The sequence below is a fragment of the Helicoverpa armigera genome, chromosome 7, assembly GCF_030705265.1.
Source record: "Helicoverpa armigera isolate CAAS_96S chromosome 7, ASM3070526v1, whole genome shotgun sequence".
NCBI lineage: Eukaryota > Metazoa > Arthropoda > Insecta > Lepidoptera > Noctuidae > Helicoverpa > Helicoverpa armigera.
Window position 1 is genome coordinate 3912336 of NC_087126.1, and position 18919 is coordinate 3931254.

The window sequence follows — 18919 nt, forward strand, 5'->3', positions numbered from 1 at the left end:
CTCGGGACGTAGGTGCAACCACGGGTAGAAGTCAGTTGACCTGTGTTTTCAGGTATGGGCTATACTCGGGAAACTACGGAAACCTACACTGAGCTTGGCCCGACATGGTCTTGGCTGGTAAATTTTTTCGTGTGGGTTAAATTGCAGTTAGGAGGCGCCGTGGAAAGGCGCTGCTAGAGTTAAAACCGGCAATAGGCACGGGAATAAAAAGGAAATGCGAGTAAAAAGAATGAGATTAGTAGAACATATAGGATTATTGAAATAAAACAGTCCATGATTTTATAAAATTTGTACAATTTAATTAAATAGATACTGACAAAAATTTTAAAGAAGACTTTCCATGGTGTTTAAAATATTTTATTCCGAGTATTTACAAATGTCTTCTGCCTTGCTTACATTAATCAGACAAATCTTGTTTCCTTGAAGCCTCATACTTGTCACATTTTTAAGAACACTAGAATATTTTACATTTAATGCTTTAGAAGTCAAGTTCTAATTCAAAATACAACAAGCCTTCGGATTTAAAAACAATTCAACATTTTTATTTTAACAACTGAACAAACATAAAAGTCTGTTCCTTATAGAGTTATAAGAGTAAGAGCATTTAATTTTATACTAACGATTTTTCTGTAATTACCTACAATAAGAAAATATGTATTTTATATAATATTTTCTATTTATATCTATTTGTAGGATAAGTCAGAATTGTAAGTATTCTGATATACAACAAATACGTTCCATTACAAAGTTATAATATTCAATTGAAAAAAATAAAAATCGTAATTTAAATACGTTTTCTTTAAACATACTAGCATCTTAAAAGCACATTTTTAATAATTTTTATGTTATTTACTGAAGTGTAAAATCTTATTCTATTCAACAAAAATAAATAGCAGCTAGGTGGATATTATTCAATTACAATATAGGATATACAGGAAATAACATCTTTAGTTATTGCGTCAGGGAAATAATCTAAGTATGTATTAAAAATACTAGTTCAAGTATCTGCCAAGACTGTCGGCAAAACTGTCGGTATGTTTCGAAGTAACGACTAAACTACGGTTTTGATACTTCGGCTATGTCTACTTAATTTAAGAGAAAAATATAAACAATAATACGTAAATTCGTACACAAAAAAGTCGGTTGAATGTACTACAGAACATCAAAACAATGTTCTTACACTTTTACCAAAATCTATTCTCAAATAACAAATTGCATTTGAGATCTTAAGCATTCAAGTTCAATATAATCTACACATTATAAGAATAAGTTGACAAGATGACAATATTTAGACTAATTTATTAAGACGGAGTAAAACCTGCAATATAATACGCAAAAGTGCTAAGGACTTTCCTCTTACAATAACATTAATTGCAACGATAGAAATCACAATCGCTCTAGCAATAAGTACTAAAAATGTACTCTTCATTTTACTCCTAAGAAATATATAATACCACAGTAAAACTTCTGCATTTTACACATTCACAACCACATTTATAGAATTCATAATAACTTCGTTGTGAACATAATATTGCAGAATACAAAGCAACGAAATGACATAATGTAAGTAAATTATGTCAACTATCAACATAATGTTGCATAAGGACTAAACAGTCAAAGTCACAGCACCCTGTGAAATATTAATTTAATAGGCCTTATTAATTTTCCAAACAATATAAAATTAATATTGCATTTTTCCTAATGGCACCTAAGAAAAATGTCATAATAAGTAACAAACTATACTAGACACAATAGTGTATTCAATTACATTTGACACAGCCCAGGGAAGGACTTAAAACAATAAACTTAACTATTCAATATATCAGACATTCGAGTCGCACAAACCGCGCAAAACAAAACCGAAGACCACATTTGCACCTTTGAGGAGTGGCTCGGGAGGAGTCACGGCGCCCTCACGTACCGCATGACGCAGGTCCTCACCGGACACGGTTGTTTCGGGAGGTACCTGCACCGCATCGGTCGTGAGGAGGCGCCCGGGTGTCACCATTGTGCGGACAGCCCCGAGGACACGGTGGACCACACAGTCCAGGTGTGCCCCGCATGGGAAGGGCACCGCCGGGTCCTCGTCGAGGCTTTGGCGGCGGCGACCTCTCGCGTCCGGCCCTGGTTCAGGCCATGGTCCGGGGCGAGAGGGAATGGGATGCCGTCGCCTCCTTCTGCGAAGCGGTCATGCTCGAGAAGGAGGAGGCGGAACGCCAGAGAGTTCGCACCTCTCATCCCGGCCGCCGCGCTGGACCAGGTAGACACCATGGGCGCCGGGTGTCGCGAGATGACTCCCGGCCACCGTAGGCGTGGGTCTGTGGGCGGTGAGTTCGGGTGGCTCATCGTCCCTCTGTCTTCCTAGACGACAGACCCGTGTCGACGGCGCGCGTTGTTCCACGCGCTCCTCAAAGAGACGTCAGCAACCCCAGCGGGGCCCAGCAGGGCCAAGGCCTGCCGGGGCTGCGGGTTGTTCGAAAGAGATACCGCGGCCCTGGTACACAAAAGGCCTATGACGGAACACGACGATTTTAGTCAGTAAAAGTCTGACACTCCCTCACCGCTGCTAACCCACAGCGGGAGGGGTCATTTGATGATTTTACGTCGATAAAAAAAAAAAGACCACATTTGCACCAATTTGGTTCACGTTCAGTACGTAACGATATAAGAGAATCGTCAAAACTGCAATTCTGCGTCAACAGGTAGGAATTGCGTACAACGTTAATCGCTGTCATCGTCATAGTCAAAATCGAAGCCAAAGCTTTCATCGTCCATATATTCCCGGCGAGCTAACCGAGCCAGAACGTACGGTAGTTATTTCACGATTAGGAATCCGTGTACACTCGCTAGGAACTTGTCGAAGTTGTCTTGGAAGCGGAGCTTGTGGGTCCTCATGCCGTCGAACAGCACTCCGTTAGTGAGAAGACGGAACGCTTCCTCTAACCGCGGGACGCTAGCGGGATCGTTCACTGCGAACGCTTCGATCAGTTGCCTTGCCAAGCCTTCCAGTAGAGCTGGTTTCACGCAAGTGAGGGAGTAAATGGCCGCTCCAGCCGCGGGAATGGAATCGGGTGGTATTTCCATCTTAATGATGAGCATAAGGAGTAGTTCGGCGAGAGTGAGCAGGGTCATTGCGTACGGGTTGTCGTCGCCTAGTGTCCGCACTTTGTTGGACAGCCCCACTATGGTGTCGCAGCATAACGTGGACACGTCACACGATACTGCGGTGAGGCCCACGCGCAACGCTGTCACTACCATGTTGAAGTCGTCCATTGGCAGATTTGTCAGCTGGAACAAAAAGATGGAATTATATTAGGCTTAACACAAAGTGGGACAGCGGCCACAGTCATCGGTGGATGTTGGTCTGTGATTGCTTCGATTATTCAAACCTGGTCAGCATTGTCCAAGTCCCGCAGCATGCGGTAGGCGTGCTGCGCCAGCGTGGGCAGCGCGAGCAGCGGCGGCGTGACGAGCGGCAGCAGCAGGCGCAGGCCGCGTCACTCACCTGGTCAGCATTGTCCAAGTCCCGCAGCATGCGGTAGGCGTGCTGCGCCAGCGTGGGCAGCGCGAGCAGCGGCGGCGTGACGAGCGGCAGCAGCAGGCGCAGGCCGCGTCACTCACCTGGTCAGCATTGTCCAAGTCCCGCAGCATGCGGTAGGCGTGCTGCGCCAGCGTGGGCAGCGCGAGCAGCGGCGGCGTGACGAGCGGCAGCAGCAGGCGCAGGCCGCGTCACTCACCTGGTCAGCATTGTCCAAGTCCCGCAGCATGCGGTAGGCGTGCTGCGCCAGCGTGGGCAGCGCGAGCAGCGGCGGCGTGACGAGCGGCAGCAGCAGGCGCAGGCCGCGTCACTCACCTGGTCAGCATTGTCCAAGTCCCGCAGCATGCGGTAGGCGTGCTGCGCCAGCGTGGGCAGCGCGAGCAGCGGCGGCGTGACGAGCGGCAGCAGCAGGCGCAGGCCGCGTCACTCACCTGGTCAGCATTGTCCAAGTCCCGCAGCATGCGGTAGGCGTGCTGCGCCAGCGTGGGCAGCGCGAGCAGCGGCGGCGTGACGAGCGGCAGCAGCAGGCGCAGGCCGCGTCACTCACCTGGTCAGCATTGTCCAAGTCCCGCAGCATGCGGTAGGCGTGCTGCGCCAGCGTGGGCAGCGCGAGCAGCGGCGGCGTGACGAGCGGCGGCAGCAGGCGCAGGCCGCGTCACTCACCTGGTCAGCATTGTCCAAGTCCCCAGCATGCGGTAGGCGTGCTGCGCCAGCGTGGGCAGCGCGAGCAGCGGCGGCGTGACGAGCGGCAGCAGCAGGCGCAGGCCGCGTCACTCACCTGGTCAGCATTGTCCAAGTCCCGCAGCATGCGGTAGGCGTGCTGCGCCAGCGTGGGCAGCGCGAGCAGCGCGGCGTGACGAGCGGCAGCAGCAGGCGCAGGCCGCGTCACTCACCTGGTCAGCATTGTCCAAGTCCCGCAGCATGCGGTAGGCGTGCTGCGCCAGCGTGGGCAGCGCGAGCAGCGGCGGCGTGACGAGCGGCAGCAGCAGGCGCAGGCCGCGTCACTCACCTGGTCAGCATTGTCCAAGTCCCGCAGCATGCGGTAGGCGTGCTGCGCCAGCGTGGGCAGCGCGAGCAGCGGCGGCGTGACGAGCGGCAGCAGCAGGCGCAGGCCGCGTCACTCACCTGGTCAGCATTGTCCAAGTCCCGCAGCATGCGGTAGGCGTGCTGCGCCAGCGTGGGCAGCGCGAGCAGCGGCGGCGTGACGAGCGGCAGCAGCAGGCGCAGGCCGCGTCACTCACCTGGTCAGCATTGTCCAAGTCCCGCAGCATGCGGTAGGCGTGCTGCGCCAGCGTGGGCAGCGCGAGCAGCGGCGGCGTGACGAGCGGCAGCAGCAGGCGCAGGCCGCGTCACTCACCTGGTCAGCATTGTCCAAGTCCCGCAGCATGCGGTAGGCGTGCTGCGCCAGCGTGGGCAGCGCGAGCAGCGGCGGCGTGACGAGCGGCAGCAGCAGGCGCAGGCCGCGTCACTCACCTGGTCAGCATTGTCCAAGTCCCGCAGCATGCGGTAGGCGTGCTGCGCCAGCGTGGGCAGCGCGAGCAGCGGCGGCGTGACGAGCGGCAGCAGCAGGCGCAGGCCGCGTCACTCACCTGGTCAGCATTGTCCAAGTCCCGCAGCATGCGGTAGGCGTGCTGCGCCAGCGTGGGCAGCGCGAGCAGCGGCGGCGTGACGAGCGGCAGCAGCAGGCGCAGGCCGCGTCACTCACCTGGTCAGCATTGTCCAAGTCCCGCAGCATGCGGTAGGCGTGCTGCGCCAGCGCGCGCGAGCAGCGGCGGCGTGACGAGCGGCAGCAGCAGGCGCAGGCCGCGTCACTCACCTGGTCAGCATTGTCAAGTCCCGCAGCATGCGGTAGGCGTGCTGCGCCAGCGTGGGCAGCGCGAGCAGCGGCGGCGTGACGAGCGGCAGCAGCAGGCGCAGGCCGCGTCACTCACCTGGTCAGCATTGTCCAAGTCCCGCAGCATGCGGTAGGCGTGCTGCGCCAGCGTGGGCAGCGCGAGCAGCGGCGGCGTGACGAGCGGCAGCAGCAGGCGCAGGCCGCGTCACTCACCTGGTCAGCATTGTCCAAGTCCCGCAGCATGCGGTAGGCGTGCTGCGCCAGCGTGGGCAGCGCGAGCAGCGGCGGCGTGACGAGCGGCAGCAGCAGGCGCAGGCCGCGGGCGCAGGTGTCGCCGACGCCGCGCTCGGCGCCCGACCGCGCGATGCTGCAGATCACCTCCATCAGCGCACAGATGTCCTGCAGACAAAGTGTATGTCAGGGCGAGGCGGTGGTAGCTGTTCTACGCGTTTCTCAAAGAGCAAACCCCAGTGGGGCCCACCAAGGCCAAACCCTGCCGGGGCTCCGGGATTGTTCGAAAGAGTTGCCACAGCCCTGGTATATAAAAGGCTTTAGAAGGATTATGGTAGTTATAGTAGAGTCTGACACTGCACCGCACTGCACCCACAACGAGGAGTGTCATTTGAGGATATCCCAAAAAAGGGAACAAATTCACTGTGTCTGGGGCGTTGTTTTGAGCGTGCACACGAGCACCACGGAAGGTATGGATTCTCTCTATGTGTATTCGCAGCCGAGTTTTGAGCATGTAGTTGAGAGGCATGATCGGTGTTCTAACAGTTCTAACATAAACGGGTACAGCAAACCAGTAACTAGGCTATAATTATTTTGAAAATACACAACAAGAATATACATGGTGTGCTGTGGTGGCACGGACCGAATGATATTGGTTTAATCCCTGCAGCGGCGGGACGTTACAAAGTCGAAGTAATCTTTTATTTGCAAGCATGGGTACAGGTGTTACACTTATACAAGTTTTCCATATTCCACCGTCACATGGCCATGCCAATTACATAAAATTTCAGTTTCATAATTAAATAAATAAAAATTAATATAGAGATAAATAATTGACATGATAAACATTGACTACATTATTATATTTTTTTTCACTAATAGTTTGAGTGATTATTTCCACACTTACCTCATAGACTTCCTCTTCAGCGTCTTGCGGGATACTTGAGATTTTACCGGAATTCCATCGCATGTACACTTCAAATGTAGTATTGCAAATCTCCAGGAATCTGTGAATGTTGACATAATACTATTTTTAACCAACTTTCAAAAAAAGAGGAGCTTCTTAATTCGGAAGTTTGTATTTTTTTCATAGGTTTACTTTAAAATACCAGTAAGAATTTGTTCAAATTGTATAGCTTTAAAACGATGAAAAAAATCTGTAAATGGATTGTTTTATCATAGAAATGTGTGATAAATGAAAATACAGCATACTTGTTAACATTTTGGGGTTGTACAGAGTGCAACATTCTCTTAGCACTCTTGGCGAGTAAATTCAAGGCTGGCAACACCACGCCAGGATAGTTGTGATATCTGAATATAATCCCGGGTATCTTGTCTAAGGCACCGATCAGCATCATGAATTGCTCATCCATTGTTCCCACCTGCGAAGAAAGCGATAGAAAAAAATATAATAGATTAAGGACTTTAATAACTTATCTATTTTCATCAAATGCCATGCAGCGGTGAGGGAGTGTCAGACTTTTACTGACAGAAAAACGATCATGTTCCGTCGTAGCCTGTTATCAGGGCCGCGGTAACTCTTTCGACCAATCCCACAGCAAAGGTAGGTACTTGAGGGGCCTACCCATACAAGCAACGAGAAATTCATAACTATAATAAGCAAATCCACAAATAGGTTATTGAAATCTGTAGTTAGGTATTACAGGGCCGATTCGATTGTCATCTTTCAACCAATGTTCAACAGAAACAAATTGAGACTCGAGGCTTGAGATGCAATTGAGTCAAATTCTTTGAAAATAAGGAAGTTTAAAAACATGGTAATTTTTTTGAAGCTTAAATAACTGGCTCAGAAACGATCATATTTTTTTTTCAATTTTAATGAATTCAAGTCATTATGTTTCAGAAAGTTTTAATTATTCTATTTACCTCTAAAACACCTTCAGTGACGCCAATAAAACAGTCGAGGGTATCAGCAAGCATATTGCGTACAGGTTCCGTATCAGACTCCATGTTGATTAGATTCATTAGTTTCTCTTGTAGTGAGACTGTACTTGATAGCAGGCGGTTTCGGACATCACCTGAGCGTAAAATTAAGGTTTATTAGAACTAAGTACATAAATAATCATCTGACTCTTTATCGTCAAAATGTGTTACAGGGCAGCATTAAGGATTTATAAAAAATAAATTGTCCACGAAACATTTTATTTCCAACATTTCGATTTTAATGTCATTAATATTTTGATGAGATCAACGAGAGATCAAATGTATTTAAGTATTGAACCATATTTGTTAATTGAAAACCCACTCCAGAAATTCCTAAATTATTATCCGATTTCGAAAAGTGGAGGTTCTCCCTTTGACCCGTATGATTTTATTCAACTGGTTTTGGTGTAAATAAACGCCTATATACGTTCCTTTTTTAAATGTGGGACAAACGGCCCATTTATATTCCATTATACAAAATGGGCCAAGTGTTACCAGCGCCCTCTGTACATACCTTCAGCATAAGTAGCGGCGATAGCGAAAGCCCGGTGCAATTCCTTCCTCAATTCTCCCGGCAGATTGCAGCCAGCTGCCTCCCATTGCAGTAACGCTAGGAACTCTTCACAACTCGCCAGTGGATTTTGCCTTTGAAACAAAATAATATATTTTTTTTGTAATGTGGGACAATTTTACTCGCCAAAATCGTCAATCGTTGCTAAACTTATCACGATTGCTCTATACAAAATAGTATGATAATTAATAATAATATAATTGATAAGTCAGACGGAATAATTTGAAAAATTCGAACAAATGAGAAGTATTAACATAAGATTTGAATTTCATAATTCTTTACCACAAGTGGGCAATTATAGTAGCTTAGGGTGGGTAGGGAGCAGGATTACCCGCTGATTGGATTACTTACCCCGACCGGACTTAGTGCACCTCAGTCAGAAATTCTGTATTTACATTACCCGCCAGGGAATTTTGCAGCCACTGTAATTGCACACTAACACCTTATGGCATACGCTTTTCCTCCTTTTTTGATACTTTGCAAAGGGCCAACTAAAAACTCAATTTTCTCTATGATACCGTCCACCCTTACTGTTACAGCCTTTTTTTATCGTCCCACTGCTGGGCACTGGCCTCCTCTCACACGGAGAAGGATTGAGCATTAATCACCACGCTTGCTCAATGCGGGTTGGTGATTTCAGACTTTATAGTCCAGGTTTCCTCTAGATGTTTTCCTTCACCTTTTTATCAGCCATTGGTGTCTAACTTCGCTATACATACTTGTGCTGCGAGTGTGCCAGCGTGGTGAGCAGCTGTGTGGCATGCGTGGCGGCGGCGGGCTGCGCGGCCTGGTGGCGCAGGCAGGCGGCGGCGCGGCCCGCCAGCCGCGACACCGCCCAGCCCACGCCGCGCGACCCGCGACCGAACGCGCACGCCAGGATCGGGGACATCTGAGCCATGGGAATAGTGGAATAAGTACATGAAATACGAGAAGAATAGAGAAAAAGAAGATGATCAAATCTCTCCATGGCTTTAAGGTTGGCTGTAAGAGAGCCCAATTCTGGGTTAAGCTCGCCATTGTACATAAACTGTCTTTATTCTTTTTATATGTATTGTTAAGTGTGCAATAAAGATTAAAGAATAAGCATGACCTAGAAAATTACGAGTTAGACTCTAAAATGTATGCCTTATTTTCGTAAATAAGCAATAAAACTTAAAAGACGGGTAGGTAATATCACGAAGCTTAAAACTACATATGTATATGAACAAAAAAATCGATACTTTTTTTCGGGGTCATGAAGTAGTTCAGGACAATTAGCGTAGTAAATCGCTTGTAGCCTACAATCGTCTATATTTAATTCAGCCAGATCGTCATCATCCTCTTGCCCTTATCCCATTTTTTGGTGGTCTACCCAGCCTGTTTTCTTCATCCATACACTTCTATCTGCCTTGAACTCAAAAGTAACATTCTTTTTAGCTATATCGACAATTTAGCCATGTAAAAAACTCCTCTACCTAGATTATGTACCAAGGACACTCAATGTCAATTTAATTCAAAAGTCAAATCTATTCCAGTGCATAAAAACTTTCCTGACAAAACATCAGACCTCACGTGGTTGCCATGATTGAGTGAAATAGGTTCTAAACGGGGCTATAGATAGATCAAAGAATAGACTAGCTAGACCAACAATAATATAACAATAGTTGGTATCCTGTAATTAGTGCTCAACTACTTAATAGTCTGTGACTAGGAAGCTCGCTAGCTCTTTTGATTGAAGAATGAGTTCAAATTGAAGATGCATTGCTGACTATATTCGAGGCTGCGTTGCTCAGACTTGTAACATACATCATATAACCAGAAAATATGCTAGCTTCCGCCGCGTCCCGGGGAATACTTTACGCACTCGGTATATTAAGAAGCCAGCTAAGTAGGCTATCTATATATAAATCACTTTTCCTCAACAATACCTTAAAACTTCAAATACACTACGTCAATACACTCACTACAAAAATAACAATACTTGTCAATACTCTCACTACAAAACAACGCTTGTCATTACACTGACTACAAAAACAACCCTCTTATCAATACACTGACTACAAAACATTCCTTCTAGTAATCTTACCTCAGAATAAACAGAGGGCTGTGGCATCAGGTAGGAGTTAGCCCATATCTTGAGCAGCCAGGAGATCGTGGCCGATAGTTCGGGACTAAACACACTGCCCAGACCAGCTTCTAATGCTGCACATTCCCATGCGTTTATACGCATTATCTCACCGACCAACCTGTTAATAAATAAATTAAAAGTTAGGTAAATAGTTAAAGCCAAAAAAAAATTATTATATCTTCATGATTTGTCTGTTTCCATTCTTTCTTAAACAGGATGAAAATGAAAATTAATTGGATGATCAGAACTTAGTTTTTTTACCGCCTTCCCAAAAAAGATATTCGGACCTTTTGAACTATGTGAGAGATGGTGTAAGGTACATAATGATGGTTTCATTTATATAGCTACTCAAACCTACAATTATCGTACATAGCAAATTAGAGTACTCATCTATAAAGATTTGTACTATCGATATTATATTATTACAGACTGCAGTATTCGTCCAAAAACAAAATGTCAAAAGTCAAAGGAAACAATCTGTAAATATTTGTCCCATATTCCCATTCATAGATTTAGTTTTTGTTATAGTAGTCAATATTTATATTTAGCACGTGAATAGAAAAGGTGTAACAAACACGAGACCAACAATTGGCAGGAAATGCGATAACATTGAACTTCCTTTACATGCAGCATGCATAATAGATCATAGAGCATAATAGTTTGACGTGAAAGGTTTGTTAGGACCATTAGAATATGAAAAACGTATTTGGAGATAACTATCGAGTTTGAATGAAGGATAGGCACAAAAATAAAATCAAGAAACTACTATTTTTGGGCGGTTCCTTGGTATACAGTATCCCTACACGGTTATTTTGCACAATGTAAAACAAATGTTTACTTTGAAAATTGAACGTGAAAATGTAAAAAAATACGTATACAGTTGTTTTCAGGAAATTGATATTTATGATGTCGTGAACTTGGACTGTAAAATATGAGTCATTCGGATATATCATGCAGAGTATTCCATCGGATAATGCGGAAGGCATCGAATCCTAACTTCCAAATTGCAAAGTTACATGGTGCGATCTATGTCATACTTACTTAAGAATCGGATCAACATTTTCAGTATTAGTGCTCTCGCCGACCAAATATCTGAGAGATGCATCAATATTGGCGTTTTCCATCAAACTGTAGCTGATGATCTCTGAAGGGATCATTACTGTTTCGCCTTCAGTGCAGTCCACGGCTAGGAAGTGACCTGGATGAATGACATTTACATGTTATTTCATATATTGGTAGGTATAACAATGTAATCTTCGGACACATTACACGTCGAGAGGGCGTTTCTGTGGAACGAATTGTGGTGCAGGGGAAAGTTGAAGGCAAGCGCGCGGCAGGTCACCGATACTTTGGACTGACCAAATAAAGACGGCACTCAATGGTCCAGTGCACGAATGCGCAAGGAGAGCAACAATGCGAGAAGACGGATTGTGAATCTTGCTACCACCCCTGATATGACGACCACGACCACTCTGCCAAGAGTGTGACGACAAAGAAGAATAACAATGTAATGGAAAGGAGGCCGACTTAAAAGGAGGATTATTTAAATGTGTTCAAAGAAGTTTTGATTTCATGAAGATCTACCCCGTAAAAATCCGTTCATGTTGTTTTCAAAGCCGATTTCGACAAAAAATGTTTCTTGTTTTATTAGGAAAAATTAAAAGGTACATTTACAGAAAAGGGATATAGAGCGACCTCACGTGTCTTAAGTTCTCAACAGATTTCATTGACATTTACATTTCCATTGCTTGAAACACTCGTAAACATAATATGACATCATGAGGTAAGAGGTCGACATTTTGAGTTTGTCAAATGCTATTATTGCACAACCTTATTTACATAAATGAATTTTGAATGTTTAATACGAACCAGGATTTAAATCCAAAAAGAAGTTTAGTACCTTGCTAAAATATCTGTAGTCGATTACCAAGAGTATAGCCAATTTGATTTAAGAGTGCGCGAAGCAAAAAGTATTTTATTTCCTTGGTGCATAATATGTACCTACTTAAAATAAATTGCAGGGGAATTTTTACACCATTCCCCTACCCAGCAAACACATAGGAAGAGGTGAAATCATTTTTGGGGTTGTCTTTTGTCGATTTTCAGACTTCTTTGGAATAAATTATTTTTTATCGAATAAAATTTGTATTTTATGACCTTATCAGTTATCTTACCAGTGATCATGAGAATCCAGTGCAGGTCTTCAAACAACGTGACTAGATGACCTCCGCCACTGACGGGCAGTTTTCCCATGTGCATCAATTGCAGCTGACTTTCTAGTCTATAGAGATAATAGAAAGATTAATTGGGCTTACGAAATTAATTTGGGGAGAAAGGTCTTAACTAAATTCACAATGCATCATTCATTATTAGGAGTCCTTTAAGAAGTAATTTAAAACGGTTTAAAAGTTTAATACAGCTGGTAGCTACTTCTGATTGAGCAATTTTAAGGACTCCTAATAATTTAATATGGCTGGCAGCTAGCTATTTTCCGCAACAGGGAATTTCCCAGTAACTAAACAAAAAATCTCCGTTCATTTCCAGTAGTACCATTCTAACTTTTATCACAATCGGTACAGTCGTTTTATAAATACTAGTAAGGAAATGCATTGTATTGATTTATCTACAGACAGATGCTAATAATAAACGTGTTAAGTGCAGTCGCCGCTAACAAGATTACAATTACACAATATGCACATATTCAGAGGAACACGTGTAACAAACAGTACATTTGTACTTATGTAATGATCACTCATAAAACAGGTAGTATTTTAAATTACAAACCTATTAAAGGTTGGTTGTTTTTACACACCTTTATAATAGGTTGTTTGTTTTTAGTTACCTACTTCTTCTACCATTTACCTACTACAGAATTTTTGTAACATACTTATTTACTGTTCTCCAATGATCTGAGAAATTTTATCGAATACGAAATTCTTCTTTTTTTTTCATTGTTGGAAAGCTACCCTTACCCCCGAGTAACACAGGCTTTATATTGTCCGGGTAAGGGAAGAAGTTCCCACGGGACTAAATTGAACCTGCTTTGTTTTTAAATCCAACTCACTGTTTACTCCTATCCTGTAGCAACGTGAACAGCACATGGCAGCAATGTGCGGGCGCCTTCCTTGCGATCGCGCCGATAGTCAGCAGAACATTGCTGTGCAGTTTGCGTTCATCCTCTTCCAATTCATCCTTTATGTCATCCTCTGCGTTGTCTGAGCTCCTGGTAATTTGGGTAAAGTTATTGTTAAAGGACCGTATGATGTTCACATTTTGACGTCACAGTTAAGGCAAAAGGCTCTATTTTTGGAAATTATGATGACGTCATAATTGCGCATTAGTAGATTGTATTAGAGAAAAGACATCATAAAAGGCGATTAGTAGTTACATTTGCCTATACTATGCCAAGCTATAACTTATATTGGTAGTGACAAAAGTGATGAGAGTGAGTAAATTGCATGATTTACTTGTTGTGTATTAAAGAGTGACTATTGGAGTATTATTCATCATCACAATCAAGCTTATGTTTGTAACATGTATCAAGAAAAGTAATATACATAGATATTATTTAGCTATAGTTGCTTCCTGAAAACCCAGGAACTGCCTTTCCGCAAGAAATAGCATTGAAAGTAACTGCGCAGCGAATTCTCATCGAGTCGATTATTTTTGTTGGAATTGTGTTTGAACTCTAAACAGGAGAGGTAACTATTTACTGTGTGTGGCCATGTAAGCTAATAGACATTGGTGTTAAATTGGAAGGGACAGTATCATGTGATACACAGTTGAATCAGAATCTCTTATCTGCCCTGAAATTTGACAACTTTATACTTCATAATAAATTAATGATGAAGTCATAGCTGCAAATATTTTAGGATGAACTATTTTAGAAATATTACACGGCTAATATTTTTTTAAGAATTAAATGTAAACAATCTCACATGTTGTTTATTGCCATTGTAGATATCAAGTGTACATATATGACTTAGAACAATAATTATTTAAGTTTTAATGAAGGCCAAGCAAACTTGCTCATTATTATATTTAAAACATCAAACAAAATTTGTTTGTCCTTCCTGTATGCATACTGCAGTGTATCAAATATTTAATTTATAATTAATATTTGTTAAATATTATACCTCGTTCCATCTGGGGGTGCTAATCTGCATTGTAGGTACGTGTTGAAAATCTCAATGCATGGGTTCATCAATGTTTCATTTGTATATCCGTCAGTTTCATGGACTAGAGAACTCCAGCTATGAAGAAACTTGTTCAGAGACTCTCTCCATACTGTGTCATCATTTACCTGAAAACATATTGCAAAGGTCAGAAACAACCATAGCAATAAAATATATTGAAAAATTTTTGTTTGTTTTCATACTCACTCCTTCCTCAACAACTGACCCCCTGATGCAATGACAAGTCAGTGAAGTTAGATTCTGCAGGAACGCGAGTGGAGTCGCGGCTATCAATCCCGGCGGGAAAAACTGTATCAGTCGCCGATAAATATCCGAGATACCAAGCATTTCCCTCTCGACCGGCTGTATGTACGCCATCATATTCAAGAAACTATTCACGTAATTCTCCAAGTACTGCTGTTTCAGATTACTGGCTGATACAAACACCCCACTCAGAGAAGCTAGTTGCACCAAACATGTGAGGGAAGGACTAGCTAAGTCAGGGTTGGATCTCACATACATGTGTATTTCGAAGAATAGCGACAACAGTTCAGGTTGCATGATAGTATCCCGCCAACTTAGGCTTAAGCGCAAAGCAGGCGCGGTATCGCTTTCGTAAATAGCCTCGAAGGCGCCAATCAACCTCTTCGACAATAATGGCGACACATGACTCCAACATAACACCGTCTCCACTATAGTTAATAGCTGCTTCGTCAATATAGCTTGGTCGCCCTCCGGACGATGACCAGAGCGAACTATTTGTTCTAGAACGCCTACAGTAAACCTAAATATTCTCTTCAAATCCAGAGCTTCGAAAGACTTCTTCAGACGGAAATGGACTTCCCATATAAGACCCACATCAGCAGATTTAACGGTTATAGCGAATTCTTGCATAATAGCCAAGATGAGGGAACAGGCTAACTTTTGCTGACTTATCGGTGAGCTAAGAATAATTTTCTCCAATTCAGCAATCAAGTTTTTCCTTTCGCGTCCTCCATCGTCGATGCTGCCTCTTTTGATAATTATTGCAATAGTCTGAAATGTAATTGCAGTTTTAATAAGTTCTAAACTGATCTCCATAAACTGGCCAAGCTGACTATCATCTGACTATCAGACATAATATACTAGTCCTCAGAAAAAACTATTATTATTACCTGCAAAAGCTTTTCTCGCAAAAACGGTGGGGCTTCCTTCCTCAGAAGGTAATTCAGTAAGTACTCTCGCAATGAGGATATATCATTATCAGATAGTAAGCTCCATTCTCTGATGAGAGCAGCCTTCAGTAAACCAGCTGCTTCAAAAAGTACGTAGTCTGATGAAGATTTTTCTAGAATTTCTCTGCACAACTGATAAGGGTTTTTGGTGCTCCGAAATTCTAGGAACACGCTTTCTGCTTGGTGACGCTGCTCTGATGTCACTATTTGCGGCGGTGCCTTTAAATGGAAATTATGCGTCTTGGTAACTGGTTCTTAGTGAAACTGTTAAACTGATTAAGCTTCATTTATCAAAATCTTTCATCCGAAACTAAATGTCTGAACAGAAAATGGAACACGAATGCGGAAATGAAATAAAGTAATGGTTAAAGAAATGGTTGGTCTAAATACAAAAGAGGTAGTTCGCTCGGATTCGGATCAGTCACTTCTTGTAAAACGCTAGTATTCAGCTGCATCCAATGAGCCCTGGGAGCAGACCTAAACATAGTTGGGAAATGGCTAAGCAGAAGATGTCTGTTCACTCAGTTCAGCAATAAAAAAATTAAGACATTCCACAAGGAATTTGAAACAAATTTGAAAACCTCCTTGGTCAACCTGCGAATGATCAGTTCATTCTATTATCATTCAAGCCTAGTTGTGTGAACATGGAGTGAAAGACAAGTAAACATTCATTAGTTAGTACTTTCATGAGTACTCTACACCAGTGAAGCTTCTGATATCAGCTTGAGCATTTGACACAAAAAGACATACTATTCTATCAAAGTTATCTGTGGTCCGAGCCTAGCATCCTCTACACTACAAGCTGAATGAGGGTTTTCTAAAATGGCGTCCACGAGGTGGCAGCACTGAGTCTTCAGGTCCAGGTACCGGTCAAAGTGCTTATCTTTACTATGAACCGTGAACGATTTTAGTGATATTTTATTGTATAAAAAGCAGTGCATTATTGTTTTACAATTGCGGTTGAGTAGATAAAAAACTAAATCATATTGTGTAAACAAATTCTAGGACATTGCATTATCTGCCTTTCAACGAGCTTTTCCTTAGTACCAGTAACTTTTGCACCCCTCTTTCTGAGCTCAATTTTTAGTTCGGAAACCTTATTCTGACCGTAGTCCATAATAAAATCAATAACACTTCCAATATAACAGAATTTCAATAAACAATAAGTTCGGACCCTACAATTCCATACTATTTGACAGCTGTTTGGACCAGACGCATACGTGGCGCCACCCTGTGGCAGAAAAAGTAGAGAAAACCCTAATTATCTAACAGATATAGTAGCAAGTTACATTTCTGGTGCTTCAAACACTACATATATACCATTTAAACCCTAATCACATAAGACATTTTGCATGAGTAATGCAAGTGTGCAGTAGCAGTGTGACTATAAAGTCGAAATCTTATCGCATTTTAAACGTCTATTACTCTATAGAATTTCTTGTTGATTCTTTTCCATAAGACCCGCTCTTTGAAACCATTAAAATAATTTTACAGTTCATGTTTTTTTCATATGCCTTTTTGAAATTGAGAAAATATTATAAACACTAAAATTATATATAAATGCAAACTGTGTGTGTTATTTCTTCTAAAGTAAAAAACTGAATGGATTTTGCTGAACAAATGCAGTAACATAGCTTATACATCAAACTAACTTATAGGTCTATATTAACTATGTGCAGTATATTTCCCTCTAGCTAGAAGAAAGTTCAAAATATTTTGTAGTTTAAACCAGATATCTTATATTTGTATCAGTCATTTAAGTTTTCCTTTTGCGCAGCTTTAATATTGAAACAGTTTCAGCGGCAGATTATTCCGTCTTTATAGTATCTTCTTTTTTTTAACAACGTCAAAAATCATCAAATGACCCCTCCCGCTGTGGGTTAGCAGCAGTGAGGGAGTGTCAGACTCTTACTGACTAAAAACCATTGTGTTCCCTCATAGGCCTTTTATGTACCAGGGCCGCGGTAACTCTTTTGAACAATCCCTCAGCATCTTTATAGTAGCTGCAGTGGACCTAATTTCTTTGTTGCATCCTATTTTTTAATAGCTTATTTTTAATTTAAAACATAAGTGGACCTAGTTCCTTAAAATGGAATTGTTTCAGAAAATAATATTTTTTTTCTTGATCGCACTGTATATGTTGTTCTGTTACGTCTAAGGCTGTAAAGCAGGCCTATGGAAGAAGATATAGCTTTGTTTATAATAGGATAGAAAGTGAATGCTTAGATGGCGTGTAGAAAGCATGAATGAAAGAAATACTAATGTTGGTTCAACAAAAAATAGTAGAAAACAGGTCAAATAGTCACAGAGTATTGAATAAAACTGTCGCTCTTTGCAGACACAGTAACCTATATTTTATTATTATTTCACTTTCCACTGAGGGTTATTTATGAAATAACAATAATCGTGTTAATTTTTTCAGGTATATTTTAAGTTCTTGTTTATAGAGGAAGAGCATTTTAGCTGTGTGGAGATAATGAAATGTGTAGTTGTTCTTTGTTTCATAAGTCTTTGTTTATGTTAATTTCCTGTAAAGAAGTACGTGCTCACCATCAGCATCTGAGCAGCCGCCTCCAATGTTTGTATAGCTGAATTATCCATTGTGACACTTTAATTCGCACGGACAAAATTAAGAAAGATGAATGAGATATAGTACCCAAACCACTTATTAACCGTACTATTAACTAAAATAACCGAAAAGTCACATATTTATTGAGATAAACAGTCGAAATATTACGAATTTATTTCGTAAATTTTATTACATGTCAAATTGTCAACCATTACAATGACAACCACAGATAATTTACAGCATAGATGATATGATACACCAATAAACAGATGTTTGATGATCTAATCAAAACATAGATTTATTGGTATATGCCGTTTATAATAAAAACCTAAAAAACTGCATGAAAACTCACACTATACCGCCGATTCCAGGCGTGGGGTATCTTGAAATATCTACGACAAAGAACTTTTAGTTAAGCTTAATTTAAAGAAACCATCTCGGAGGCTGTACCTCATCCATCTCCCGAGCCTTTCCTCAACTATGTTGGGTTCAGCTTCCAGGCTAACCGGATGCAGCTGAGTACCACTGCTTTACAAGGAGCGACTGCCTATCTGACCTCCATAACTCAGTTAACCGGAGTTATCCGGGTTATCCCGGAAGCTGTACGTTAACACAAACAAATAATGTTCAATAAACGTTGGTCGTCTTGGCACAGTAACAAGGGTAGTTTAAATTGAATTGAATCTTAAAATAAATTGTAGATAAGTTCGAAGCTCTGACGCTGGCGACCCGCGAC

The 18919-nt window shown here is 42.4% G+C and overlaps 1 protein-coding gene across 1 annotated transcript; it reads right to left on the reverse strand.

Annotated features, from left to right (window-relative positions):
• Positions 1–274: 274 nt before the first annotated feature.
• Positions 275–18422, reverse strand: LOC110370270 (exportin-4). The gene is made up of 16 exons (XM_064035458.1): positions 18165–18422; positions 15555–15833; positions 14608–15435; positions 14362–14528; positions 13290–13448; positions 12400–12506; positions 11267–11423; positions 10184–10343; positions 8838–9007; positions 8062–8192; positions 7491–7642; positions 6816–6985; positions 6511–6610; positions 5586–5771; positions 2635–3288; positions 275–1878 (listed from the first exon to the last, which is right to left on the reverse strand). The coding sequence occupies exons 1-15, from the start codon at positions 18213–18215 to the stop codon at positions 2815–2817; spliced, it is 3291 nt and encodes a 1096-aa protein (XP_063891528.1). The 5' UTR covers positions 18216–18422; the 3' UTR covers positions 275–1878; positions 2635–2814.
• Between the last annotated feature and the right edge of the window lie 497 nt (positions 18423–18919).

Coding starts and splice junctions, on each gene's coding strand:
- LOC110370270 (XM_064035458.1), bottom strand. CDS start 18,215: ATGGATAATTCAGCTATACAAACATTGGAGGCGGCTGCTCAGATGCTG. Junction 10,344..11,266: donor AATGTTGATCCGATTCTTAA/GTAAGTATGACA, acceptor ATTTATTAACAG/GTTGGTCGGTGAGATAATGC. Junction 3,289..5,585: donor ACTTGGACAATGCTGACCAG/GTGAGTGACGCG, acceptor TTTTTGTTCCAG/CTGACAAATCTGCCAATGGA.